Source organism: Solea solea, chromosome 16, assembly GCF_958295425.1.
Source record: "Solea solea chromosome 16, fSolSol10.1, whole genome shotgun sequence".
In the NCBI taxonomy this organism is placed as follows: Eukaryota; Metazoa; Chordata; class Actinopteri; order Pleuronectiformes; family Soleidae; genus Solea; species Solea solea.
Genome location: NC_081149.1, coordinates 8,201,337 through 8,224,042, shown reverse-complemented (window position 1 = coordinate 8,224,042; position 22,706 = coordinate 8,201,337). Strand labels below are relative to the sequence as shown.

Genomic DNA, 22,706 nt, shown 5'->3' with positions numbered 1-22,706 from the left:
AAGTTACTTGATATGTTTTCCTGTGACTTTTTGTTTTAAATCCTTTGTTTGGGTTTACTGAGATAGCACAAAGTTACCCAACGAGGCAGCAGTAGGCAAGTACGTCCAGTTTTCTGCTTGTTTAAAATGTCAATTTTCTAAATGGACATTGGTGTGAGAGAATGTGTTTTTTTTATACAGTTTCCAGCCATAAAAGTATGTCTAATGGCAAAATAAATGCCACATGAGCACGAAAAATACATAGTTTTTATCCCACATTAAATTTAGAATAAAAAAATGTAAACTAGTTTTGACAGACTTTGCAATTATAAAAAAGGCAAAGAAAAACAAGCTATCAAATCCATGTCAAATTGAATTAAACTTAGTTATAGTAATGCAGAGAGGTGTCTGTGTTTTTTATTGGAAAATACAAAATCAAGATTGCAAAGTGTGCGTGCATGTGAAGCCGTGGATTTTTCCAGAATTCACTCGCCTCTTCCACAGTTTGAAAAAACCGCAGCTGAAGTCACGGTGAGTCGACGTTTTTGTGTCAGACGTCGGAGACGTCACGTACATGGGAGGAGCCCCGTGACGCATAAAAAGTGATCGACAACAACCCAGTTCTGCTAACAAACAAGCTGTGCTCTCAGGGATCTGCGTCTAAATACGCTGGTAAAAAAGAACAGGACGCGGTGAAGCGACGGCCAACTACGGAATCCCTAACATAACATCGTTTTTTGCTGCTTTTACAGAACCAGGATTTGGTGAGTTATTTAAAGAAATCACGATAATAACGGAAAGCGACCTGTCGCAAAGATTGAAGTCGCTAGCTTAGCCAGCTAACAGTGAAGCGCTGTTAATTTTGGTTAACAATTCATTAATTTCACAATGTTTTTTTTTTTTTTAACCATGTGAACTGTGAAGGTTTAATTTAAAGTGACACACATGTGTGGCTCTGTCTTTAACGTTGGCCCTTGGTATTACAACACATTAGCTAGCCGATAGCATCTGTGTAAAAGCAAGTATTTACTGACTTGATGTTGATAAAAATACACTATGGTATTAACCATGACTGGGTCAAAGTGCCTATTCATCATTTGTCCAATTACATCTCTGCCACATAACCGTAAACAACGTAAGCTGGAATTATGTAATCAGCCTAATCGTGTGAGGCTAAGTAACCTAGCCTGCTTAGCTTAGCTGTGTGGTGACACCCAGCATTTAATTTTACGGAAACGACAGACAGTGTCAGTGTTAAAGGCATAAACAACATAACTTCTAATAGTTATTTTGTCCGTTAAACTCGACATGACACCAACTGCTTACACACCTTTATTGACAGAGCTACATCTACAGCTAACGTTAGCTAGCGTGAGAAAGCAATAAACTGTGTTAAGTGATGATTAAGTGATCTTGATTTCTGGTGTAGATGTTCAGACTTATCAGGTATTTCAAACTTGAATAGTCATTAGATTAGTTGTCAACAGTGTTTAGAAATTGACATTTGAATATCCTTTTCTGTCTATGCCTTAATTATGCTGGGGATAATGATTAAAAAAAGAAATAAATAATAGTCTGTAAATGATGCATAACAGTTTCTAACACTTATTATTTATCTCGCTCTTTTTAGCATGAGCTACTTTTTTTAAGTCCTCCATGGTGCGTTCAGTGTGAAATCAGATTAATGTACTTAAGCCTGGTTGTTTATGATTTGACCAATAGTTTTGTGTAAGCAGGTTCAGGTGAGCCTTAGCTTCACACTTGGCTATTGGTCAGTAATTCATTCGTTGTGTAAATGAGTATGATATGAGTAGGGGTATCGTTTTGGTGATATACCGTCGTCCTTGTACTTACAATTCCATAATCGATACACCAGGGCAAATATTTATATTTTAATTAATACATTTACGCTCTCCAAAGTAAACAGTCCCTACGGTGTTGGTACTTCATTTTCTCCTCGTGGTTGCGCTTCTCAAATGAATGAGGGAAACTTGGGTGGAAGTTACTTGGCCTAAGAGGGAGTTTACAGCAGGATAATGTAGTATGTTAAGAGATGCCCTATCCACATTCAATACATATACTTTATGCACATTGTTCTGTAGGTTGTGAATAAATAGAGAAATCCTGCACTTTTAACTTTCCACTGATGTTTTGTTTTCTTCAGATAGACAGATATCGGGATGTATCACTGTATGATTCTCTTGCAATATGTTAATTATCACAGTATTGTTGTTTTATTTGTGTCGTGGACCATGTATCGCATACCCTGTGATTCCCACTCCTAGATATGAGTATAACAAGATGTGCAGAAAAGCTTCTCCAAATAAGGTCCTTAAAGAACAAATTGAAACAGCTCTTAATATGGAGGAGACTGTGATGTGTCCCTGGCCAAGACACTTGACCCCAAGTTGCTCTTGATGCCTGTGCAGGCAGCTTGTTGAATGTGTATGAAAGATGTGCTATATAGAAAAGACCTTGCGCATGAATGTGCTGCTGTATGAATGTGTGGGCGAAAATGGGTGAATGGTAAAAGCGGTAGTGAAAAGCAGCTTCAAGAGGTCATCAAGACGATAGTATATGTTATGTAAACACAGACCATTTACCATTACTCATATACCCACATAATGTATTCAGAGAAGAACAGTACTTCGTGTTCCTACATCACTAAACCTTGTCTTTCTCCTGCAGGTTGATATTTTAACTGTGATGGAGTTTCCAGATTTAGGTGAACACTGCTCTGAGAAGACATGCAAACGTTTAGGTGAGTATCAAAATCTCGTAGTGCGATAAAAGTTATGATATTTATTGCGATTTTATCATGGTATTATAGCTCTGAGTAGCTGGTGAAGTCCAATCCGTGACGAGTGAGGTGCTCTCTGATTGCTTGAGGCTCTGTGTAAGGGGCTGTTCACGTGTCACACTAATTACATTCCTTTTAAATGGAGAGGCATGCATGCATACTCCATGACGATGGTCTCTGTAGCCCTCACTATCCTCTGCTCTCTGCCTTGTGATTAAAACAAAGAAAGGTGCTTATAATGTCGTAACATCCTAGTGCAGTTTATAAAATAGGATTTAGTCCTGCTTGTTTATTCAAGCTACATTCCAGTTCTGAAACTTAACTTGCTGTTACAGACTTTCTTCCAATGAAATGTGATGCCTGTCAAGAGATTTTCTGCAAGGACCACATCACCTATGCAAATCACCGATGCACATCATCCTACAAGAAGGTAAAACACGAAGGGCTCTGATCAGTTTAAACAACGAAGTTACAAAAGTGTTATTTGCTCTTATGTGTACACTGTTGAGATGTTGTCTTAAACTCTTTACTACTTTAACACCTGACTTTACAGGATGTCCAGGTCCCAGTCTGTCCTTTGTGCAACACTCCCATTCCCATCAAGCGAGGCGAGATGCCCGACATTAAAGTCGGTGAACACATTGACCGGGACTGCAAGTCGGACCCCGCACAAAGAAAGAGAAAAGTATGAGTTAAATACATGGACACAACATACAGTATGGGGCTGCACTGAATAGTACAATTAAATAAGTGGGCTCTTTTTTTCCCCCCAGATTTTCACAAATAAATGTTCACAAGGCGGCTGTAAGCAGAAGGAAATGATCCGTGTGACCTGTGACCAGTGCCATCTAAATTACTGTCTTAAACACCGGAACCCACTAGACCATGATTGTAAGACTGATGACAAACCTCTGCCCAAACCTGGGTGGGTACAGTAACACCACACCTTCATATAATGCTGCTGCTCTGTCATCTGATACAACGCAGTAAGAATGGTTGTATTTAATGTTTTGTTCATTTTTCCCCCCCCCCCCACCCTTCACTTTACCTTAGACATGCTGCTGTAATGAGAGCCCAAAGTGCTTCCTCCAACTCTGCCTCCAGCTCTAGTTATGCTTCAGGAAACTCTCGGCCTGTTTTTAATGGTGTAAGAGCAAACACTAGAGGCAACCACAGTGGGTGAGTGCTCATACTCTGTGGATTCAAATTATTTAATAAAGCCTCATATTGTAGATGCCTAAAAGTGTAATGTTTCCTCCCCCTTGGTTCTATTTTTGTGTCGTCCTCCTTTCAGGACTACACAGCAGATTCCTGCTCCTGTTTCAGCACACAGTGTGATACCACCTTCAGCTTCGTTTCAAGCCGGCATGGTATGCACATGGTTTACGTAACATCACATGATGTAAAGGTTCTCCCCCAATGTGATTAACATGTAAACACACTGGTAATGTTCTGTCCTTGAAGACGGAGGAACAGGCTTTACAAAGGGCTCTGGAGATGTCGTTGGCTGAGACCATGCCAGCAGTGCAGCCGACCCTCAGGTATAAGGAAACTTTATTCAAGCCTTTAACGCTAAAATTAGATGTTTTATTTTTTTAGTTGATTCTGGATTATATTCAACCAGTGTTTCCCAAACTTTCGAATCACAATTGAGTAAGTGTGTGTATTATGTGGTGACGTTTACAGTCTTTTGATATCAGCTGCTCTGAACCTGTTAGCTGTTCCAAGAATGAAGAATGAAATGTAATCGCTGTTTATTTTCTGTCATGTGGAACAGCCTCCCCCTCTTAGTGTGAGATCTGCTGATTTCTCTAAAGCTTTAATGCCTTCAGAGAAAACCTTTTTGTTTTTTTTGTTTTTTTTAAATTACATAAGATACAATTTAAGATAATATGGACCATTTCTTATCAAAAAAGCAAGACTAATGTAATGGAATTTCAATAGTGCTCTTATTGAACTTAGCTAAAATGTTCCACTCTTCCATAGAAATATGTATATGTGCCTGCTGCAACTGACACTTTTAATACTTTGAATGTATCTTTGTGTCACTTTGTATGGAGTTTTGTCCTAATTGTATGTGTTTTCTTGATTGATCTTGATTCATTTCCTGATAAAAATGCCTCTTTGACTAGCACCTAAAGAGATTCAGTTGATAGACTGAGCATTAAGAGGGAATTTTAAATAGCATGTTAACTTTCTGTCATTTGACTAAACTCTGCGAGTCATATGAGCTCAGTAGTGCAACATGAAAACACAGCGATGAGTTTGGCCTTTATTGTCACTTTTTACAACAACTTCCATGTGTTCTTGAAAGTAGCTTGAAGGCATTTTTGTTCCAGCTTGTGATGTCTCCATTTGAATGTTTTTATTGGAATATTATTTGACTTGGAGGAATTCCTTCGCTCCACAGGACGGAGTGAAATATTGGCGGCATTTCTTAGAACAAATCTGGTATTTTTAGGTTTTTAACTTGTTTTTCTTTCTTTTGTGTCTCAGCCCTCAGGAGCAGGAGGATCTGGCTCTCGCTCAGGCTCTCGCTGCCAGCGAAGAAGAATTCAGACGCCAGCAGCAGAGACAACAGGTACCCGGAAAGCTTAGCTGTCACTAGCATGCTAACAGGAACGCATGAAGGTATACTGTTTTCATGGCAACCTGTCCTCTTTGAACTTAACTGGCAAACAAAAGATGGATCTATATTCTATTAATTTTTAATTATCTAAAATATATTTGTCTCTAACTGTGTTTCCTTTTTTCTTTCAGGGGAGAGAATCCAAACAGTCCAACTGCAGCCTTTCTTAGTTAAAATTCAAGCTGTGCTATTTGTCTACTAGAAACTGCACATTGTGTGACATTAATATCCAGGATCAGTGATTGTTATATGAAGAAATCTTTCTCATGGAAGTCGCTCAAGATGTTTTCCGCCTTCTACAATACAAGCACATACTGTATTTTCCTCGCAGGTTCTTTTTATTTTTAACAGTGATTTTGCTCTGTATATATATATTTTATATGCTAATCATAACAAATCCATTGTATTACCACATATAAATATTGAATAAATTATTTGAAAAGATGCCGCCTGTGTCTCACCACTGATTCAGATTTGATGAGCAGAGTTTGTTTCATAAGCTAAATGAAACTATACTTCACGTAAGATAAATGGTTTTTTTTTTTTTAGTGTTACATTTAATATTTTTATTGTTAAGTAAACTAAGAAATTGCGTGCATGAAGGTGCCGGAACAAAAATGTAAAGAGATGTTTAAATTTTCACTCCTGCTCAATTAATTGAGAACAGTGGATTTGACAGTGGAGTCATTCAAATGTAAAGAAATAGTAGTTCTTCCAAATCATATGGATGTTTTGCTTCATTTTACATTGTTACAGTAATACTAAGCATAATAATGACAAATCATTTGTGGATATCATTGACCCTCGTGCAATTATGTTACTTGAGTTTATAGAAGGGGAAAGGGGGGACACTTAGTCAAACACTAAGCGTAAATAAGAGAAATAAAGTATACTATATTTTTATATAGTATGATTTGAAACAAATGCATCTAAATGGAGGGAGGTTGTACATTTCTAAAATGGCAAGTGTACTCGTTCTGAGATGCCAGAGAGATTCACTTTAATCAGATGAATTTGATAATGTCAGTTATAGCAGCTCATGTACAGCAGGGGGCAGTATGACTTCATGGTTTATACTTTAGACGACTTGCCTTTACAGACATTCAGTTGACACATAAAATCTATTCAGTTTTCCAAATTTTTCTTCTAAAATGCCAGTATAAATACTCTCATTTGCTGCCATTTGCGCGACGGAGAGACATCGTTAAAGTCCACTAACACGATTTTAAAAGTCCACCGATGACCAGTGATGCCAGCTGGTGAAATGCCAGGTTGGATGGGAGATGTGCTCTGACAGTCGCTGCCCAGAGACATTTACATAATAATGTTTAATAAGAGAGACTGTACAGCTGCAGGACAGGACCTCGCCGACCCGCTGTGAAATATAATGTCACAAAAACACATATTCGCCCTACAGTCATATGTATGTTCACACATATGTATATATATATATATATATATATGTGTGTGTGTGTGTGTATATATATATATATATATATATATATATATATATATATATATATATATACATACATACATAGTGGTTTATGGTTATGTGTTTTAACTTGAATCTTTGTCCTAATGCTTCAACTGTATACGCAGCTATTTAAACGCTGTTCATACAGAATAGTGTATGTCTATGTATACAGGATAGAGAGTTCCTCTCCTGTGTCGTCATTACAGACACTGCTTCCAAAGAGAAGAACAAAAATGTTAAGGTTGAATGTTTGTACAACACTGTCTCTGTGTTTCCCTGCAGATCTTTCATGTTAGTCTTGTGAATGCTATAAATGAAGGTTAGGGCCGCTTCCACTCAAAACCATATGGCAAGTGTGACGTCTAGATGGATCATTATATGAAATTACAGACAGTATGTCTTTCACACATTCGACCCTAATAGTTCATATAGGGCTAGGTGATGTATCGATGCTGGGAAAAGATTTAGCCTCTGGCATAATGAAGACAGAATGGCGTTTGGCCATCTAGCACTCTTCTCATCCCTGAGGGTTTTCACCTGCATCGTGGAGCTTGACGCATGAGCTTGACGCACCTGGTCCTTGTGACACAACAACATCCACTAAACACACCATATATGGCGTCCTGTCAATCTGCAGCGATGCTGGAGGACACGATCTTGTTTGTGCAATTTAAAATTTAAAACTTTTAAGGGTTTCTAACAGTTTTTGAACCAAGTTGTCGAGGATCGTCTCATGCTGGGGGGGGGGGGTTCAGTCCTGTCAGCCATTAAATGTGGCCTTGAGTCCACTGAATGCCTCCACACAGTTTCTAATTCAACATGTGACCTTGCCGTCCTGCATTCGTCGTGTGTCAACAGAGTGCGGATACTTGTTGAATGCAAATTAAACCGTGCAAATGTCAAAGATTGTAATTTAAGACAAGGTGAAATGGATTTTATTGTGCATGTTAAAAACACATTGTCATCTCATGTTCTTTTATGTGAACACTACAAGACGATTCACACCTGAGGGGACATTATCTGTTACACACATCTTGGGCTCTAACATGTTCCCACCATGTTTTGTAGAATTTGGTGCAACTTAATTTTGGCTTGCATTTCACCTTAGGGGGCGCTATAGAGCCCTCGGGCAACGCATGGGTTCAGGCACTATGCCAATACCGCATTTTTGCCACACTGGAGTTTTTATGTGTGCACACCCCCTCAAAAATGACCTTAAGCTGCAGAACAATAATAATAATTATAATAACAATAATTATTATATTATAATCTGAAGAAATACAATAGGTTCATATTGTATTGAGCCGTTTCAGCCCCTGGCATTTGTGCTTGAGCAGACGTGTGTATTTTCTTTGACTGAGAAAAAAAGAAACCATCAGAGCAAAGTTAATGAACTACAGGAAGGAAAGAGCAGGAGAGGTGGAAATGAGTGAGAACACATTTCAGGGTTTGCTGCGAGTTCATCACGATTGCAGTGATCACGACGTTGTAGTTGGAAGACATGAATTTCCGAGACGGTGGTGGGTGACAATGTTCTTTCAAATGAAACACCTCCACACTTGTAAATTGTACTTAATCTGACATGTTCCGGCTAAATACAATACATCAGTTAACAGGTAGCCAGTGTTTGATCGATCTCCTTGTTCTGTTGAGTTGAGTGGAAAGGTTTTCCAGGCCACAGACGACACCACTAGGATGAGTTATGTTTTAAACATGTTTTGAGGCTGTGAATTCTCCACGTTTCTGTGGAAAAAAAAAAATACAGAATGACTGCGGGCGGGCAGCAGGTGTCGGTCTTCAAAGTGTGAAGATGCTTCCCAGCAGAGGACTTATGAGGCGGGAAGCTCTGACACAGCTTCAATTTTCCCAGTGTGACAAGTGTCACTTCACAACATGGTGGGATAACGGAAAAGTGGATCACAACGAGTCCTTGAGAAGATTATTTTTCTTCTTGTTTCAGGCAGGTATGCAGTGGAGTTAATGTTAAAAACACTGACTATACAGTTCTATACTGTAAATGTCTTGATCTGACAATGTCATTTAATGCTGCCTTTTATTGGGGTTGCCACGGCAACTGTATGGGATTTTCATCTGCTCTCAGTCCAAAATTGGCAAAAAAAAAACAAAACAATGACCACAATGGCCATACGAAATGACTTCAAGAGACTCTTCTGATCATCTTCATCTGATACAAGAGCCTATACTGACTTTGGTAGCTGTAGGACACACAGGTCCCAGAGTCATACATAAGCGGGTGGTGTCGTACCTTATTGCAACATGGGCTAATGGCAATATGATACATACATTTTAATTCTATGTTAATTTGGGGCACATTGTCGCATGTCGAAGGCCTCCAGAAAGACACATATTTGGTAGAAAGAGGAAAAATAATCGCTTCGCACAACACCTCAATTATCACCCCATCAAGATGTCGCTCCTTTGCACTTCACCTGCGATTGACTCTGTGTCTCATTTCTCCAACAACAGTTTCACACTTCACTAAACCTATGCCATGGAAACAGGAGCTTCTGCTTCGACTACATGCCATGATCAATAGTTCAGCTCGCTGGGGTTCTGTCAGGAGCGACGTGTTGGGCAGATTGTTTTCAGGACGTCATGCATGTTTCTTTACAAAAGAAAAAGAAAAAAACACGGAAGAATTAAATCGTCTTGGTTCTGCAAAAAAAAAAAAAAAAAAAAACTAACATGTTAGACATATTATGACAGCATTACTGCTCTTCCCGGTTTTGCTGAAGCAATAACGTGGCATAGTGTGAAGTGTTATGTGTTATTTACACATTAAATTCATGCCAATGTGGCAAAAGCATGTTGACTACCACCGACATACCCAGCTTATTGTCTATCTGTCTCTAAATGGGACTATAATTGACATCAGAATACCTGAAACTAGTGATTGAGACTCTTCAGGGAAGGAAGGTCATTTTTCCTGTAATGGCTTTATTTTCTTGATGCGGAGACTGTGTCCATTATTTCCGCTCACTGTGGCCACTTTATTAAGTACAGAGTTCATCTAATGAAGTGGCACGAGTGACATTGGGGGATGGTCTTCAGCAAAAGCATGGCTGTAACAACGTTACAATGAATCATTAAGCTCTGACTTCTGGCAATAGCAAGGGATTTTTGACCTGAGAACTGTGGAATATAGTTTTCTTTTTTCGCACAATTCTCGTTGAACTTTGGAGACGACTGTGTGTTAAAATCTTAATAGAGCAGCAGTTTCTGAAATACTCAGACCGCTCTGTTTGGCGAGAATCACGCCGCATTCAGAATCACCTTTCATTCCCATTCCGATGCTCAGTCTGGACTTCTGCAGGTCATCATGTGATTGGCTGGGTCGAGTGTGCCTAATAAAGTGACTGTGAGCGACATGTCCAGTATACAGTCACCAGTCAAAATACATGTTATCAGAGACACGTCCATCCATGCAAAGATAAACAGAGACATCCAGTCAGTTAAAGTCATTTGACCCATTTCAGAATCCACACAGATATTATTATTGAATATTTTCCACAGTAGCTGCTCAACCTATACTGGCTTGAACTTCATCAATGAAGGAGCATACCGTGTTCCCTAAACACACGATTCATTTGATTTAACACTCAACTCTGACAAAACTGCATGCTGCACATCTCCCTGTTTTGCTTTTGCTTTTAAAACAGGAAGAATTGAGCCTTTGTTCTGTGATGAACAGCTGAGACTCCGACTGACGCACTAGACGGGAACATTTCCCATGTGTTTGCATCCAGCCTTCCAAATCAAGTACTCTGTTCTTCTTTCCCTGTTTGAAGTGGTGTTTCTGATGGTGTGTGAGTGCTCTCTTTTCCCGCCGATCAATTATGTCAGCCGTGGCGTTTGCTGAAGGATTCTCCATGGAGCATCGAGTGCTGTTTGTTATGTATCAGTGTAACGTCGCAGACGGGATCCATCATTGGCAGCTTTCTCATTAAGGTGCACTGAAAGGGCAAAATCCACGCAATCATGGTTTTATTGGGATTCAACAAAAAGCCGTGTGAATGTGTGGGGTGCATGCTGCAACCAATAGTATGAAGGAACACAGCAATATCCCATAATACAAGTAGTGACTGTTGACCTAAGATGAGGAGATGGTGTTTGCTTCTCCTTTCACAGCTCAGGCTCGACACCGTGGGGTCAATGTTTTCACCCTCTATCAAAAAATCTGAACGGTTTAGTATCTGTGAAATTGTTTTTACGGGTTTCTTTTTTGGTCCAATATGCTCCCATACATTAGAATTTAATATTCCTGCTTTCTCCTCTCATGAGCATCTGCGTGTTATTCATTTAATAACACTGCGATGAGTCAAAAACACTAAAATCAATGATTCTATCGACTAGTCATAGCAGCACTATGATACTGTCAACCCCATTATGCACACAGTGAACCCTCTCAACTCATCCCACATGCCTCTTGTTTTTGGATCTCGAGATAAACAAACCACATTTGCTTGCACACCACCCTAGACAAATCTGTCATGATTAATGCTGATTGCAGACACAACATTATGCATTTTAGTTTCTATGACAACCTCGTGTGGCTTGGTCCCGCGCTGTGCCAGTGTTGCTAATTTGCAGGTGATGGCTGTATTATTGTCCAGAGGCAATCTAACCTTATTTTCCTGCAGCGATGAGTCCGCTGATGAGTTCCACTGTACATGTCATTTCCCATTAGGCGCCTCATCTGACTCGCCGTGTCAGCTCAAGAAGATGTCGGGGTGTCTCTGAATCCACCTGACCTGAAATAGACATACTTTTCCATGACTTTTGCACCAACACACGTCCACACATTTAATAACATACTAACACTAACATTTGAAAGGGAAACTAAAGTTACAGTTCCAACAAGGCAATGCAATATTGAATATTACAGTCAGTCGGTTACATGCACTCAAGCTGACGCCGTAGTCCGACTAAGACAGGCAACCGGACAACTTGCAGAGTCAGAGTGGCCGTGCACGTCTGGCTCCGCCTCCATAGGTGGTGCTGTATGGCTCTATAAGCTAGCACGTATTGAATCAGTTTCCTGTTGACCTTTACGTCACAGGAAAACAAATTAGATCGAGCATGGCTCTTGTGGTTGTTGTGTTGTCTGAAAAAAGGACGCCACCGTCGTTATTCATAAATAATTTCCTCAGTTAGTTTGTCACATGGTCACTCCTCCCTGTATTCCCACAGGGGGCCTCACTAAGTACATGCATTTCAATTCACAGAGGATCCACCCACTGTTAATTATCCTCTATTTTAAGCAGAGCCTCATTCAGCCTCTGAGTATTCTGTCGCGTGTTGGTCAGCATCTGATTTCTGCAGAGCCCCATTAAGCCTCCGGTATTCAGTCATTCATTCAGATGGTCAATCAGCTGTCGGTCAGCGTGTGATTTCTTCGTGCAGAGCCTTGTTGAGTCTCTGATTTTTCTCCATTGACCTTTCAGACAGTCAATCTACTGTCGGCCCGGCCGCTACTTCCTCCGCAGCCTCTTTGAGCCTCTGATTTTCATTTGTCAAAATGTCGAGACTTATCTGGAAGAAGAAATCCAAAAGAAATTTCAAAAGCATTTATCTAGCATTCAGCACTTTTAGAAGAAATGTTCAAATCTTTATGCAATCAAAAAGTGTTGCACTGTTATTGGTGAGTTCTTAGTGTTTTGATTTAATGTTTATTTTCTGTCATTTGTCTCTGCTTCTCTTCCTCTCTGGTTTAGTTCCACTTTAACGAGTCTATCAGTATTTTTGTCACACATTTACAGTGGATGCTCTGATTCATTCATTCATACATTCATTCATACATTCATTCAGTGGTTGCACTTTCCTCCGCTTCCATCACCTGAGAGACGGGGTCACTGCATGTCACGGGCTCATTTCATGTCGTCCTGCCTGTTTTGATCCCGTGTTTCTAGAGATTTAAACCCCACTTTTTTCGAACCGCAGTCAAGTCGCAAGCTTTCTCTTCATCTCAGAAAGGATGTGAAGTAGAGACAAACAAATCATTCTCAACATTGGGCTCTTTTCTGAAACTAACACATGATCATTTGGATATGAATTGATGAATTACTTTAATATATTCATTACAACATAATTACTACATTTCATTAATAGGTTACAAATTAGAATAAGCCCATAAAAGTATCACTGTCTCAACAGATATTTCATAAAAGGCCAGAATCCTATTTAATTGTTTCCATTTTTCCATGTTCCACTTTCTTTTCATGTTTGAAATCTTCATCAATCTGAATGTGTCCGTTTTGTTCCAGCAAAGCACTGAGCATCAATAGATCTGAGGTTTAGTAGAAAGAATAAATATTTATTTTGTTTGGCCTCAAACTTCTTGTTAATAATTAAACGGCTCAGATTCTTCCTGCGCGTACTGCTCAGTGAAACGTCATCCCTGTCAGTGTGGAAATCAATAAGGTGTGTTTTTTGCCATTCTTTCAAAGGCATTCATCTGCAGTTGCCATGGAAATGATCACACGAAACAACACCTGGGGGTATTCCCGTGTGTTAATCTACTACTATACAGTGAGACCAGAATCCACAGTTACAGCCAAATTAAGATGTTTTATTTTGGCTTCTGTTATTCTTTTAAAAATGAAGGTGGACCTGGTACCAGTGGGAGGATTTAATTAAATGTGTTCACAACTGGAACTAACTCACAATAATTCCGTATTCTGTAGGTTTCAACAGTAAAATACACAACAGAGTTTCTTCAAAACAAATAAAAGGATGATTGAAATACATGTGCGAGTGACAGCTGTGTAAATCATACAATAATGGAAGCTTGTTCTTGTTTACCTCAGGCAGTGCCATAGTGTGGTCATGATGTTCCAACCAGCAGTTCCCTTAGTGTCGTGTGGCGCGTTGATGGATGTAAGCTGACAGGGGAGCAGACAGCATGTCAAGGTTTACGTTGGAACTGGAGGAGGAGGAGGAGGAGGAGGAAGAGGAGACGACATGTCAGACTGATATTACAAGGCTGCATCGTCTGTATCTTACGGACTTTACAAACAAACCAGCAGGTAAACAAATGAGAGGAAACTCACTTGTTAAGGTGTCTCGATGATGTGGTAGCTGTCCCCTTTAATTAAGGACCCATGTGCACAGAAGGGGTATAGATCCTTCATTAGTGAGGACAGTGGCCACTGGGTGCACATATGGCAGTTGTGATGGATTGGTGGAGGTATAGTGGGAAGCAGGAGCCAGGAGGAAATCACATGTGGGCACACGTGGACTTTACAATCTCCTTTCTTTAAGACTGGAGAAAGTAGAAGAAGAATAACTTTGGACTGTGGACTGAAACTCTGACAGCCTGCTGGATTTTTTCATTTATTTATTAGAATGTTTCCTCCCACAGTCCAAAAACATCCACGTTTGAGGATTAAGCGAGTTGGACACTGTAGATCATGGGTGTCAAAGTGGCGGCCCGCGGGCCACATGCAGCCCTCCAATCGATTACATGCAAAATATATTTGCTAGCAATATTTTTTATAATAGTAATGAGACATTCAGTTGTAATTATTGCTTTATTAAATGTATTACACTCAATATTAAATTATATATATTTAAGCTGTTTTAATTGCAGTTATCCACATTGTTATTTATGTTATTTTTATTGTGAAGTATACATACCTTTATATCAAAACAAGCAATTCTCTCTAATATCATCATGACTATATTGCCCACCTGCTACTGAACAGCTGTTTTTCCCACTTTCTTTCTCTGGCCCCCTCTGTACCAGACAAGATGCTCATTGGCCCCCCAGGTCATTTGAGTTTGACACCGCTGCTCGAGGTTGACTGCAGGTGTGGGAGTGGATGGTTGTTTCGCTCTATGTGGCCCTGTGACGGACCTTTCACCCTGTTTCAGCTGGGATTGGCACCAGCAGCCCCTGTGACCCTCATGTAGAGGATTAAGCGGTAGGAGATGGATGAATGCCTCGTATATCAGTCGCATTTCTAGCGTGCTGTGCACACTGGGTCCTTTAGTAAGTCGCCTGTCAAGTGATCTGTTGGACAGACTGAGATCAAAGGACTCTTCCCTTTGATCACTGTGTTATCATCTTTGCAAACGAAGACGCCTCCACCACTATTCAGGTTTCTCGACGTTCTAGCGTTTTCCAGCTAGATTGGACCTTCGTCAGGAGCATGGGGATGTGAAACTCAAAGTCGATCTCTAGATCAGAAATAGTCAAGCAAGTGTTTTTCGGCACATGATATCTGCAGAACCTCTCTGAGCCTTTGATTTCCACACGGCCTCACTGAGTATATTCGTTTCAATTTGCAGACCAACAACCTAAACCTAACCCTCATTGCACCCAGAATAAGCCTGTCTGGACTTATTGAAAGAAAAAAATTAATTATTATTATACAACATGCATTTCCCCCAATGTCTCATATAGGTTACACTGCAGTCATAGAGCTAAAGTGAAGATGCAGTAAAGAAAAATTGTGAATTTGCCATAGTTGCATCACCTACTAACAAACCTATTAAAAGCAGTCAATCATTGTGTATTGTATGCAACTAAAAATAAATGGAATACAATGCAACTTTGGGAAAAGGACTGCAGATCAATGGCATTCTCGTGAAGTGAAATAGAAAAGAATTAAGCTGCAGCTCTGCTGAGAGACTGAGGAGTGATTCAGCTGCGTCTCACTCTGCCAGTGTCAGTGTGTCTGCCACTGTTTAGCATGATCTTAATGCTGCAACTTGGCTCAGTTCATTCATCAGGCCAACCCTAAGACATTTTATGTACAAAACAAAAAGGCGACTGTACTGGTTCTTGCTGCATTAACATTTCTGAAGAAGGCACTGTTTTACCTCAGGCTTGTTGCAATAATCTAAAATTATTAGATCAAAGTAATTTGTTTGCATGAATTTGATTCCCAGTCAAGATATACTTTACTTACTTACATGCTTCACATTGACTATAAAGTGGAAAATTAATGTTAATTAATCACGATAAACTATTGAAAAAGTCACTGTTCTATTATTTACTTTAATAATCTTTTAACTCTATTACAATAGTGTTTAAATATGTTTACTGCAAACAACTGAAGTAAAATGGCAGAAAAGAGTGTTCATCCAAGATTTAGATTTTGTAATGGTGATGAGGAAAAAATAAGCATTGCATGCATTTTTGACTTCATCCTTCATCCTTCATTCCCCATAAGCCATTACCCGCATACCTACGTTTAAATATTTGCAAGTCACAAGAAAGTATAAATGTCTATATCCATATCCGATGCTTGATTTTAAACACTTCCCTATGTCACTTAATTCCAAGGGATAAGGGGTAGTGGAAGCAGTAGGCTGTAAAAATGAGAAATGGGATTGTGCCTTATAGCCAGTGATACGAAGTATCTACATACATTTATTTAATTCTCTGAACTTTAGTTCTAGTCCTTTACATTTCAAAGGAAAACTAAAGTTACAGTTTCAATGAACATCAACATATGATTATTAACATGCAATGTAATAGTAAATATTAGGCAGTCAGTCGGTTACATGCATAAATTGAGCTAATGCCGTAGTATTCTGATTAAGACAACTTGTAGAATCCGAGTATACGTACAGAGGAGAAAATCAATTTATTGGCAGTGTATGTCTGACTCCGCCTCCGTAGGTAGCGCCATATCTCTCTATAAGCTAGTGCGTATTGAATCAGTTTCCTGTCACAGATAAACAAACAGCGAACGGTGAGATGGATCGTGCTGTAGTTCTGTATGTTTCAGTCGTCGTCTTCTACTTCCGGGTCAAAGGCCGCAGAGGAAATTTTGGTGCAAGCGTAGAACGACCAAGTCCGACTCCGGTCCAACTTAGCTTATACATGTAATCGGACTATGAATTGTATTATCCAGGTATGTTAGTCCGACTAAGACTATAATTGTCTGTCTTGTTTACATGTCATTAAGAAAACCAAACTTAGTCTGACTAAAGTCTGACTTTTAACAGTGTTACAGCTCAATCTTCAAATGTTACAAATGACCGAGTTAATAAACGTTCTCCCATAGTGACACCAAAACAAAAGCTGTTGTCCAGCTAGATTGGATCTTCATCAGGAACGCCAGGATCTGTTGCCTCCATGAGTAAATCAAAGTCGGCCTCGATCTTCTGCAGACACAAATGCAGCTGCTGATTTCTCGACCGCAGATAGTCAATCAAGTGATTCTCAGTGCGTGATTTCTGCAGAGCCTCCTCCAGCTCCTTAACTTTGTTGGTCAGATGTTGCATCCTGTTTGCCTCAGCCTCCGATTTCTGCAGATGCTCATGTAGCTTATGATTTGCAGACTGTAGATAGTCAATCAAGTATTTGTCCGCCCGCGATTTCTGCAAAGCTTCATGGAGCTTCTTTATTTCATTTGTCACATGGTCAATCCTCATCGGGTCAGTCTTTGATTTCCACAGGGCCTCACTGAGTATGTGGATTTCAATTCGCACACGGTCAATCCTCTGTTGGTTATCCGCTGATTTCAGCAGAGCTTCATTCAGCCTCAGAATTTCAGACCTCTGTTGTTCAGCGTCTGGTTTCTGCACAGCCCCATTTAGCCTCTGGTTTTGGTTATTCAGACACTCAATCCTCTGCAGAGCCTTGTTGAGCCTCTGATTTTCATTTTTTAGATGGTCAAACCTTTGCTGGTCAATGTGCGATTGCTGCAGAGCCTTGTTGAGCCTCTCATTTCTGTTTTTTAGATGGTCAATCCTCTCTTTCTCATATTGTAATTTCTGCAGAGCCTCCCTGAGGCCCAGATTTTCATTTTTCACCTCGTCAATCCTCTGTTGGTCAGACTGTAAATTCTGCAGAGCCACTTGGAGCTCTTTTATTGTATTTGTCATACGGTGTATCCTCTTTGGGTCAGCCTCTGATTTCTGCAGACAGTCGTGCAGCTTCTGATTCTTCGATTTCAGATAGTCAATCAAGTGTTGGTCAGTCAGTGATTTCTGCAGCGCCCCATGGAGCTCCATAATTTTATGGGTGACAAGGTCAATCCTCTTGGGATCAGCCTTTGATTTCCACAGCACGTCATTGAACCTCTTGATTTCATTTTGCAGATGGTCAATCCGCTGTTGGATATCCCCGGATTTTAACAGAGCTTCAATGAGATTCTTATTTTCATTTTTCAAACGGTCAATCTTCTGTTGGTCGGTGTGTGATTTCTGCAGAGCCTCAATGAGCCTTTGATTTTCATTTCTCAGATGGTCAAACCTCTGTTGGTCAGCCTCTATACTCCGTAGGGTCTTGTTGAGAATTTGGTTTTCCTTTTTCAGGTGCTCTGTCCTCTGTTGTTCAGCCTCTGATTTAAGTAGAGCCTCCTTGAGTCTCTGATTTTCATTTTTCAGATGATCTGTCTTCTGTTGGTCAGCCTGTAATTTCTCCAGGGCCCCTTTGAGCCTCTGATGTTCATTTTTCATATGCTCAATCCTCTTCTGGTCGGCCTCTGATTTCTCCAGAGCCTCAATGAGCTTTTGATTTTCTTTTTTCAGAAAGTCAGTCCTCCGTTGGTCACCCACTGTTTTCTGCAGAGCCTCATTGAGTCTCTGATTTTCCTTTTTAAGAGAGTCAATCTTCAGTTGGTCAGCCTCTAATTTCTCCAGAGCTTCATTGAGTCGCTGATTTTCCTTACTTAGACAGTCTATCCTCTGTTGCTCAGCCTCTGATTTCTGCAGAGCATCTTTGAGCCTCTTGTTTTCATTTTTCAGACAGTCAATCATCTGTTGGTCAGCCTGTAACTTCTGCAGAGCTTTGCTGAGCTTCTTGTTTTCATTTGTCAGACTGTCGTGCATCTCTTGGCCAACCTCTGATTTCAGCAGAGCCTCACGGAGCTCCTGAATTTCATTTTTCAGGCTGTTAATGTTTGTCAGGAAGAAATCCATCTCTCCCAATGCATCAAGCCCCTTCCCTGTTCCTAAATGAATTTATAAATTATTTAGCATGCACTCTGGATTTCTTTTAAAGAAATATTCAATCAGACGTTGGTACTGTTTTGATCAGCTGAGATGATTTCTTCAAATATGCCATTTCTTGTGTTTTAGGTCAGTTGTTCTTGGCGTCTGAAAAGTTTCATTACTACCTTCTTCTTCTTCTCTTATGTGTCTCTTCTCCTTCACTTCCTGTCCGCCTGCTGGTTGGTTAGTTGGTTGGTGGTATGTAGAGGCCATTAGCGTCCATAATGAGAATTGTCAGTTGGTTGGTTGGTTGCTAGTTCTGTTCAACCAGATACGTCACCTGTAATGTTGCATTCCCTTTTCTTCTGACAATAACTGCCAGCAGGCTGCACACTGAGAGGTGTAATGCCGCCCCTCTTCACTTCTTGATTTCTACAAAGCCCTTCCTTATTTTCCCTTTAAAGGATCAAAGGCCTCTTCTTCGAAAAAAATAATGTGTGGCAGGCTGGTGCTGAGGAACAATGCCCTAAAGAAACTTCAAGGGTGTTTCGGGTCGGGCTGTGGGTGGCTCTATCAGGGAGGAGGGAAAGAACGACTTTGAACTGCAATAGGAGCTTTGAACTGCATAGGACTAAGGACTGTGCTGAAGAACTTTAAAGAGGGTTCTCTCGGGTCCTTGAAATCCTTGAAAGTTCTGAATTTGCAATAAAGAAATTCAAGGCCTTTCAAAGTTTTTGAAAATTGCCCTTAATAGACATGGGTCATTGAAAGTGCTTGAATTTCGTGCAAGTTAAGTTGATATTTAGGTAAATGTCTCGCTTGTTTGTTACGACGCCACCTACTGTTTCATGCCCTGCATTGTTTGATGTGCATTGACTACTCTTACACAGAACAAGCATCACGTTGGAAATTACTAGCGGTGTTGTGGACGTGAGATACCATGCCCAAGAACAATCACATGTCCAGATGCAGAGCATGCTGCAAATCAATAAAAGTGGAAGCGGCTCTTACAAGATGCCCTCCCATCTTAAGCTGTGTCAACACATTCATTCCTTGAGGGAATTGGTCCTGGAAAGTCATTTAAAAGTCCTTGAATGTCAACGTCAACCATGGTGAAATTTAATGAATTTTTAATTTTAATAATCATCACTTTGTCATTAAGGTAGGATTGGCATTTATTCATGCAACGGGTGTGTAAGGAAAAAAAAGACTTTGAAGTGCTTTGGGGAGCTTTGAACTGCGTCGAAGAAAGAACTTTGTGATTAAGAACTTCCAACAGTGGGGAGCCAGGAAAAAACAAAATATTTCTTATTTGGCAAATATTAAATATCTTAAGATAATACATTATTATTACTATTATTATTGATAGTAATATTAATAATACTAATAATAATAATTACCTGTCTGTCCTTGTTCTGCAGGTATCTGTGACTCCAGGGCTGCAGGATCCAGTCATGAGGCTATTCTTAGTAACATTATAATTTAAAATATACATTATACATCAGCATCTGCTCCTGGTCGCTCTCTGCTGTGTAGAATGCATATAAAACGGTCATTGTGTTATATCTGTAGTGCTGGGGTGGCATGTGCTTTATGTCGATATCGTGTAATTGAGTTGGGAACACGGCAATATTTAGAGAGGCGACATCTTGAAGTTAATGAGCCTATCAGTATTTTTGTCACACGCTTAATATGGAAGCTGTTTGATAGCTTGCAGACGCTGATGCTGTTATTCATTCACTTATTGGTTGCACTTTGCGCCACTTTCATCAGTTGAGCGACGGTGTCGATGCATGTCAATGGCCTACTGCTTTTTGCCTCTCTTGTTTTGGTCCAGCGTCTCTGAATAATTAAATCCCACTTTATAATATGGAGTCAATCTCCAAGCTTTTTTTTTTTTTATCTCAAATGTATGTTAGACAAACAACTCATGAGTCACTGATTCTCATTACTGAAGTTATACAATTTCTTATTGCATCTTGTGTGAAGAACATATACGTTATGTTGTTTCAGATGTGAATCATTTAAAATATGGGGAACCATTAAATATCGCAACAACGCAAAGTTGGAGCCTGATTAGAGTATTGCTAAAATTAAATAAATTAAGCTCAAAACAGGGTAGTCATAAACCCCAGCTGTGATCAGATCTGACCACAGGCTATGTTAGTCATACTCCAATCACAGCCACTCACACAACCCTGCAGTTAGATTTAGTGTCCTCTCCAGGTGTTTCTATAAAGCTGTAAAAACACTTAAGGGTATAATAAGGGTCAGTTATATTCACCCAGTCACTTTTGTGATAAACTGCTCAATCTGCCTAGATTGAAAGTGTGCAGTGAAGCTTAAAACCAGCAATGGTGCTGATATTCAGAGCTCTATGCTGTCTCACACTGCTGCACCACCCCAGTCTCCAACTGTCTAAATCATTAGGGGTTTCCTTCATTGCACTCTCAGTTTGACTAAAGAGCTAAAGAGCAAAAGCACCAGCAACAGCAGCAACAAATGGTTTAATTTTAAAGATGACATAGACAGGAAGCTCCAATTAACGCTGCGTTTGTGTGTGTGTATCTGCGTCATTACCTCGTTTATGAAACCCTAAAGTTTCAGAACAAACAGTTCAGCCACTGCTGAGAAAATAGGGTTTTATTGTTTTCCTGGGCTCTGCGAAGCGGATCGGCACTTCCGTAATTTGCACCACCGTAGCGCCTCCTGGTGCGGGCACTAGTCCGGGCACATCCGGCTGCGTACATTCAACCGCAGAAGAAGAAGAAGTACTCTTGTTGTAGCTGCTGAGATGCAGAGCATCCACCGTGCCAGAGGGGGAGCTGTGTATCTGAGAGCTGGCCTATCTATTACGTCACAGGTACCTGGCCAATCACAGTACAGTGGGAAAGCTCTCGTTGGCTGGCCAATCACAACACAGTCCACGTTCTGGGGGTGTGGTTTTGGTCTGAAACAGCGCGGCTGACGAGAGCGTCAGTGAGGAGATATTTTGATCGGCTCGTTTGCAGCGACTAGGAGGATTTTAACCATGAAAACAAGTTACTATATGTAAGTAGACCTCCATAACTAACATATATGTGCGATACAAGCATTCTATGTCACCTTTAATGGCTGTTCCATACTTTTTCGGTGGTTCATGCAACTCTATACATGCCTGTTAATTAAAGTTATTTTCAAAAACACATTTTATTATTTTTGAGGTTTTCAGTGTGTCGCTATGTTGAGATTTTTCAAGGACTTGCTCAGTGAATTGTGGAGACGAAAAAAAAAAGATAAAGTGGCCTTGAAATTGATAGTCCCGATGACCTCAGACCTTGATTTTTCATGTTTGAAAGAATGCCACCTCATTCATGCTGACTTCTTTCTGAATCTTTGAAACCACTCTATTGTTGTTTTTGTTGTCAATGGCTTGAGTTCAACAAAGGAGTCTGGATTTGGTTAGTTTTGTCCTACCCCAGCACTGAGCGTCATTCAGTGTGAGGTTCAGCAGAATAAATCTTTCTTACCCACAAACTGCTTTTTAATAATTCACCTGTTCCCAGTCTTCCTGTGTGGACTGCTCTTTAATGCGACATCCCAGTCCTCGCGTTCTCGGTGGAAGTTAATTTTCTGCTGTTCACCATCGTTTTCAAAAGGATTTCGTCTGCAGTTGCCATGGAAACGAGAACATGAAACAACACCCAGGGGTAGTCCTGTATGTTAACTTGCCGTACATCCAGCAAGGCCAGAATCCCCCTTTGCTTCATGAATTTGGCTTCTCTTTTTGTTCTTCAAGAGGGAGTGGTACACTGGTATCTTCGTACACGAGATACCAGCGTACCATGACTGAAGACACAAAAAAGTGCCCACGGAAAGATCAGAATTCAATACTGCTGCTCAGAAATGCAGTCATTAAGCGGTTCAATGGT

The 22,706-nt window shown here is 40.2% G+C and overlaps 2 protein-coding genes and 1 long non-coding RNA gene across 5 annotated transcripts; 1 reads left to right on the top strand and 2 right to left on the bottom strand.

The window, feature by feature from the left end:
* The first annotated feature begins 570 nt into the window (after positions 1-570).
* Positions 571-5,853, top strand: zfand2a (zinc finger, AN1-type domain 2A). Of its 2 annotated transcripts, none has more exons than XM_058652506.1 (10): positions 571-743; positions 2,668-2,740; positions 3,115-3,209; positions 3,333-3,464; positions 3,553-3,704; positions 3,833-3,958; positions 4,074-4,149; positions 4,244-4,320; positions 5,276-5,410; positions 5,540-5,853. In XM_058652506.1, exons 2-9 carry the CDS (start codon positions 2,686-2,688, stop codon positions 5,385-5,387), a joined length of 825 nt encoding a protein of 274 aa, XP_058508489.1. In that variant the 5' UTR covers positions 571-743; positions 2,668-2,685; the 3' UTR covers positions 5,388-5,410; positions 5,540-5,853. The 2 variants fall into 2 exon arrangements, with proteins under 2 accessions (XP_058508489.1, XP_058508488.1); XM_058652505.1 differs by having other exon boundaries at positions 572-743; positions 5,276-5,360.
* Positions 5,854-10,303: 4,450 nt separating this feature from the next.
* On the bottom strand, positions 10,304-15,225 carry LOC131475908 (uncharacterized). 2 transcript variants are annotated; one of them, XR_009242548.1, is made up of 4 exons: positions 14,596-15,225; positions 13,956-14,167; positions 13,708-13,828; positions 10,304-11,657 (listed from the first exon to the last, which is right to left on the bottom strand). It is a non-coding gene; the product is annotated as an uncharacterized LOC131475908 (long non-coding RNA). The 2 variants fall into 2 exon arrangements; XR_009242549.1 differs by lacking the exon at positions 10,304-11,657 and adding an exon at positions 11,664-12,438.
* Positions 15,226-15,972: 747 nt separating this feature from the next.
* On the bottom strand, positions 15,973-19,314 carry LOC131475869 (putative leucine-rich repeat-containing protein DDB_G0290503). The gene has a single exon (XM_058654223.1). The coding sequence runs from the start codon at positions 18,781-18,783 to the stop codon at positions 16,951-16,953; it is 1,833 nt and encodes a 610-aa protein (XP_058510206.1). The 5' UTR covers positions 18,784-19,314; the 3' UTR covers positions 15,973-16,950.
* Between the last annotated feature and the right edge of the window lie 3,392 nt (positions 19,315-22,706).

What these genes read in the sequence shown, in the direction of transcription:
- zfand2a (XM_058652505.1), top strand. Translation starts at nt 2,686, where the DNA reads ATGGAGTTTCCAGATTTAGGTGAACACTGCTCTGAGAAGACATGCAAA. An exon ending in GAAGACATGCAAACGTTTAG is followed by an intron (nt 2,741 to 3,114) that starts GTGAGTATCAAA and finishes TTGCTGTTACAG; the next exon opens with ACTTTCTTCCAATGAAATGT. An exon ending in CTTCGTTTCAAGCCGGCATG is followed by an intron (nt 4,150 to 4,243) that starts GTATGCACATGG and finishes CTGTCCTTGAAG; the next exon opens with ACGGAGGAACAGGCTTTACA.
- LOC131475869 (XM_058654223.1), bottom strand. Translation starts at nt 18,783, where the DNA reads ATGGATTTCTTCCTGACAAACATTAACAGCCTGAAAAATGAAATTCAG.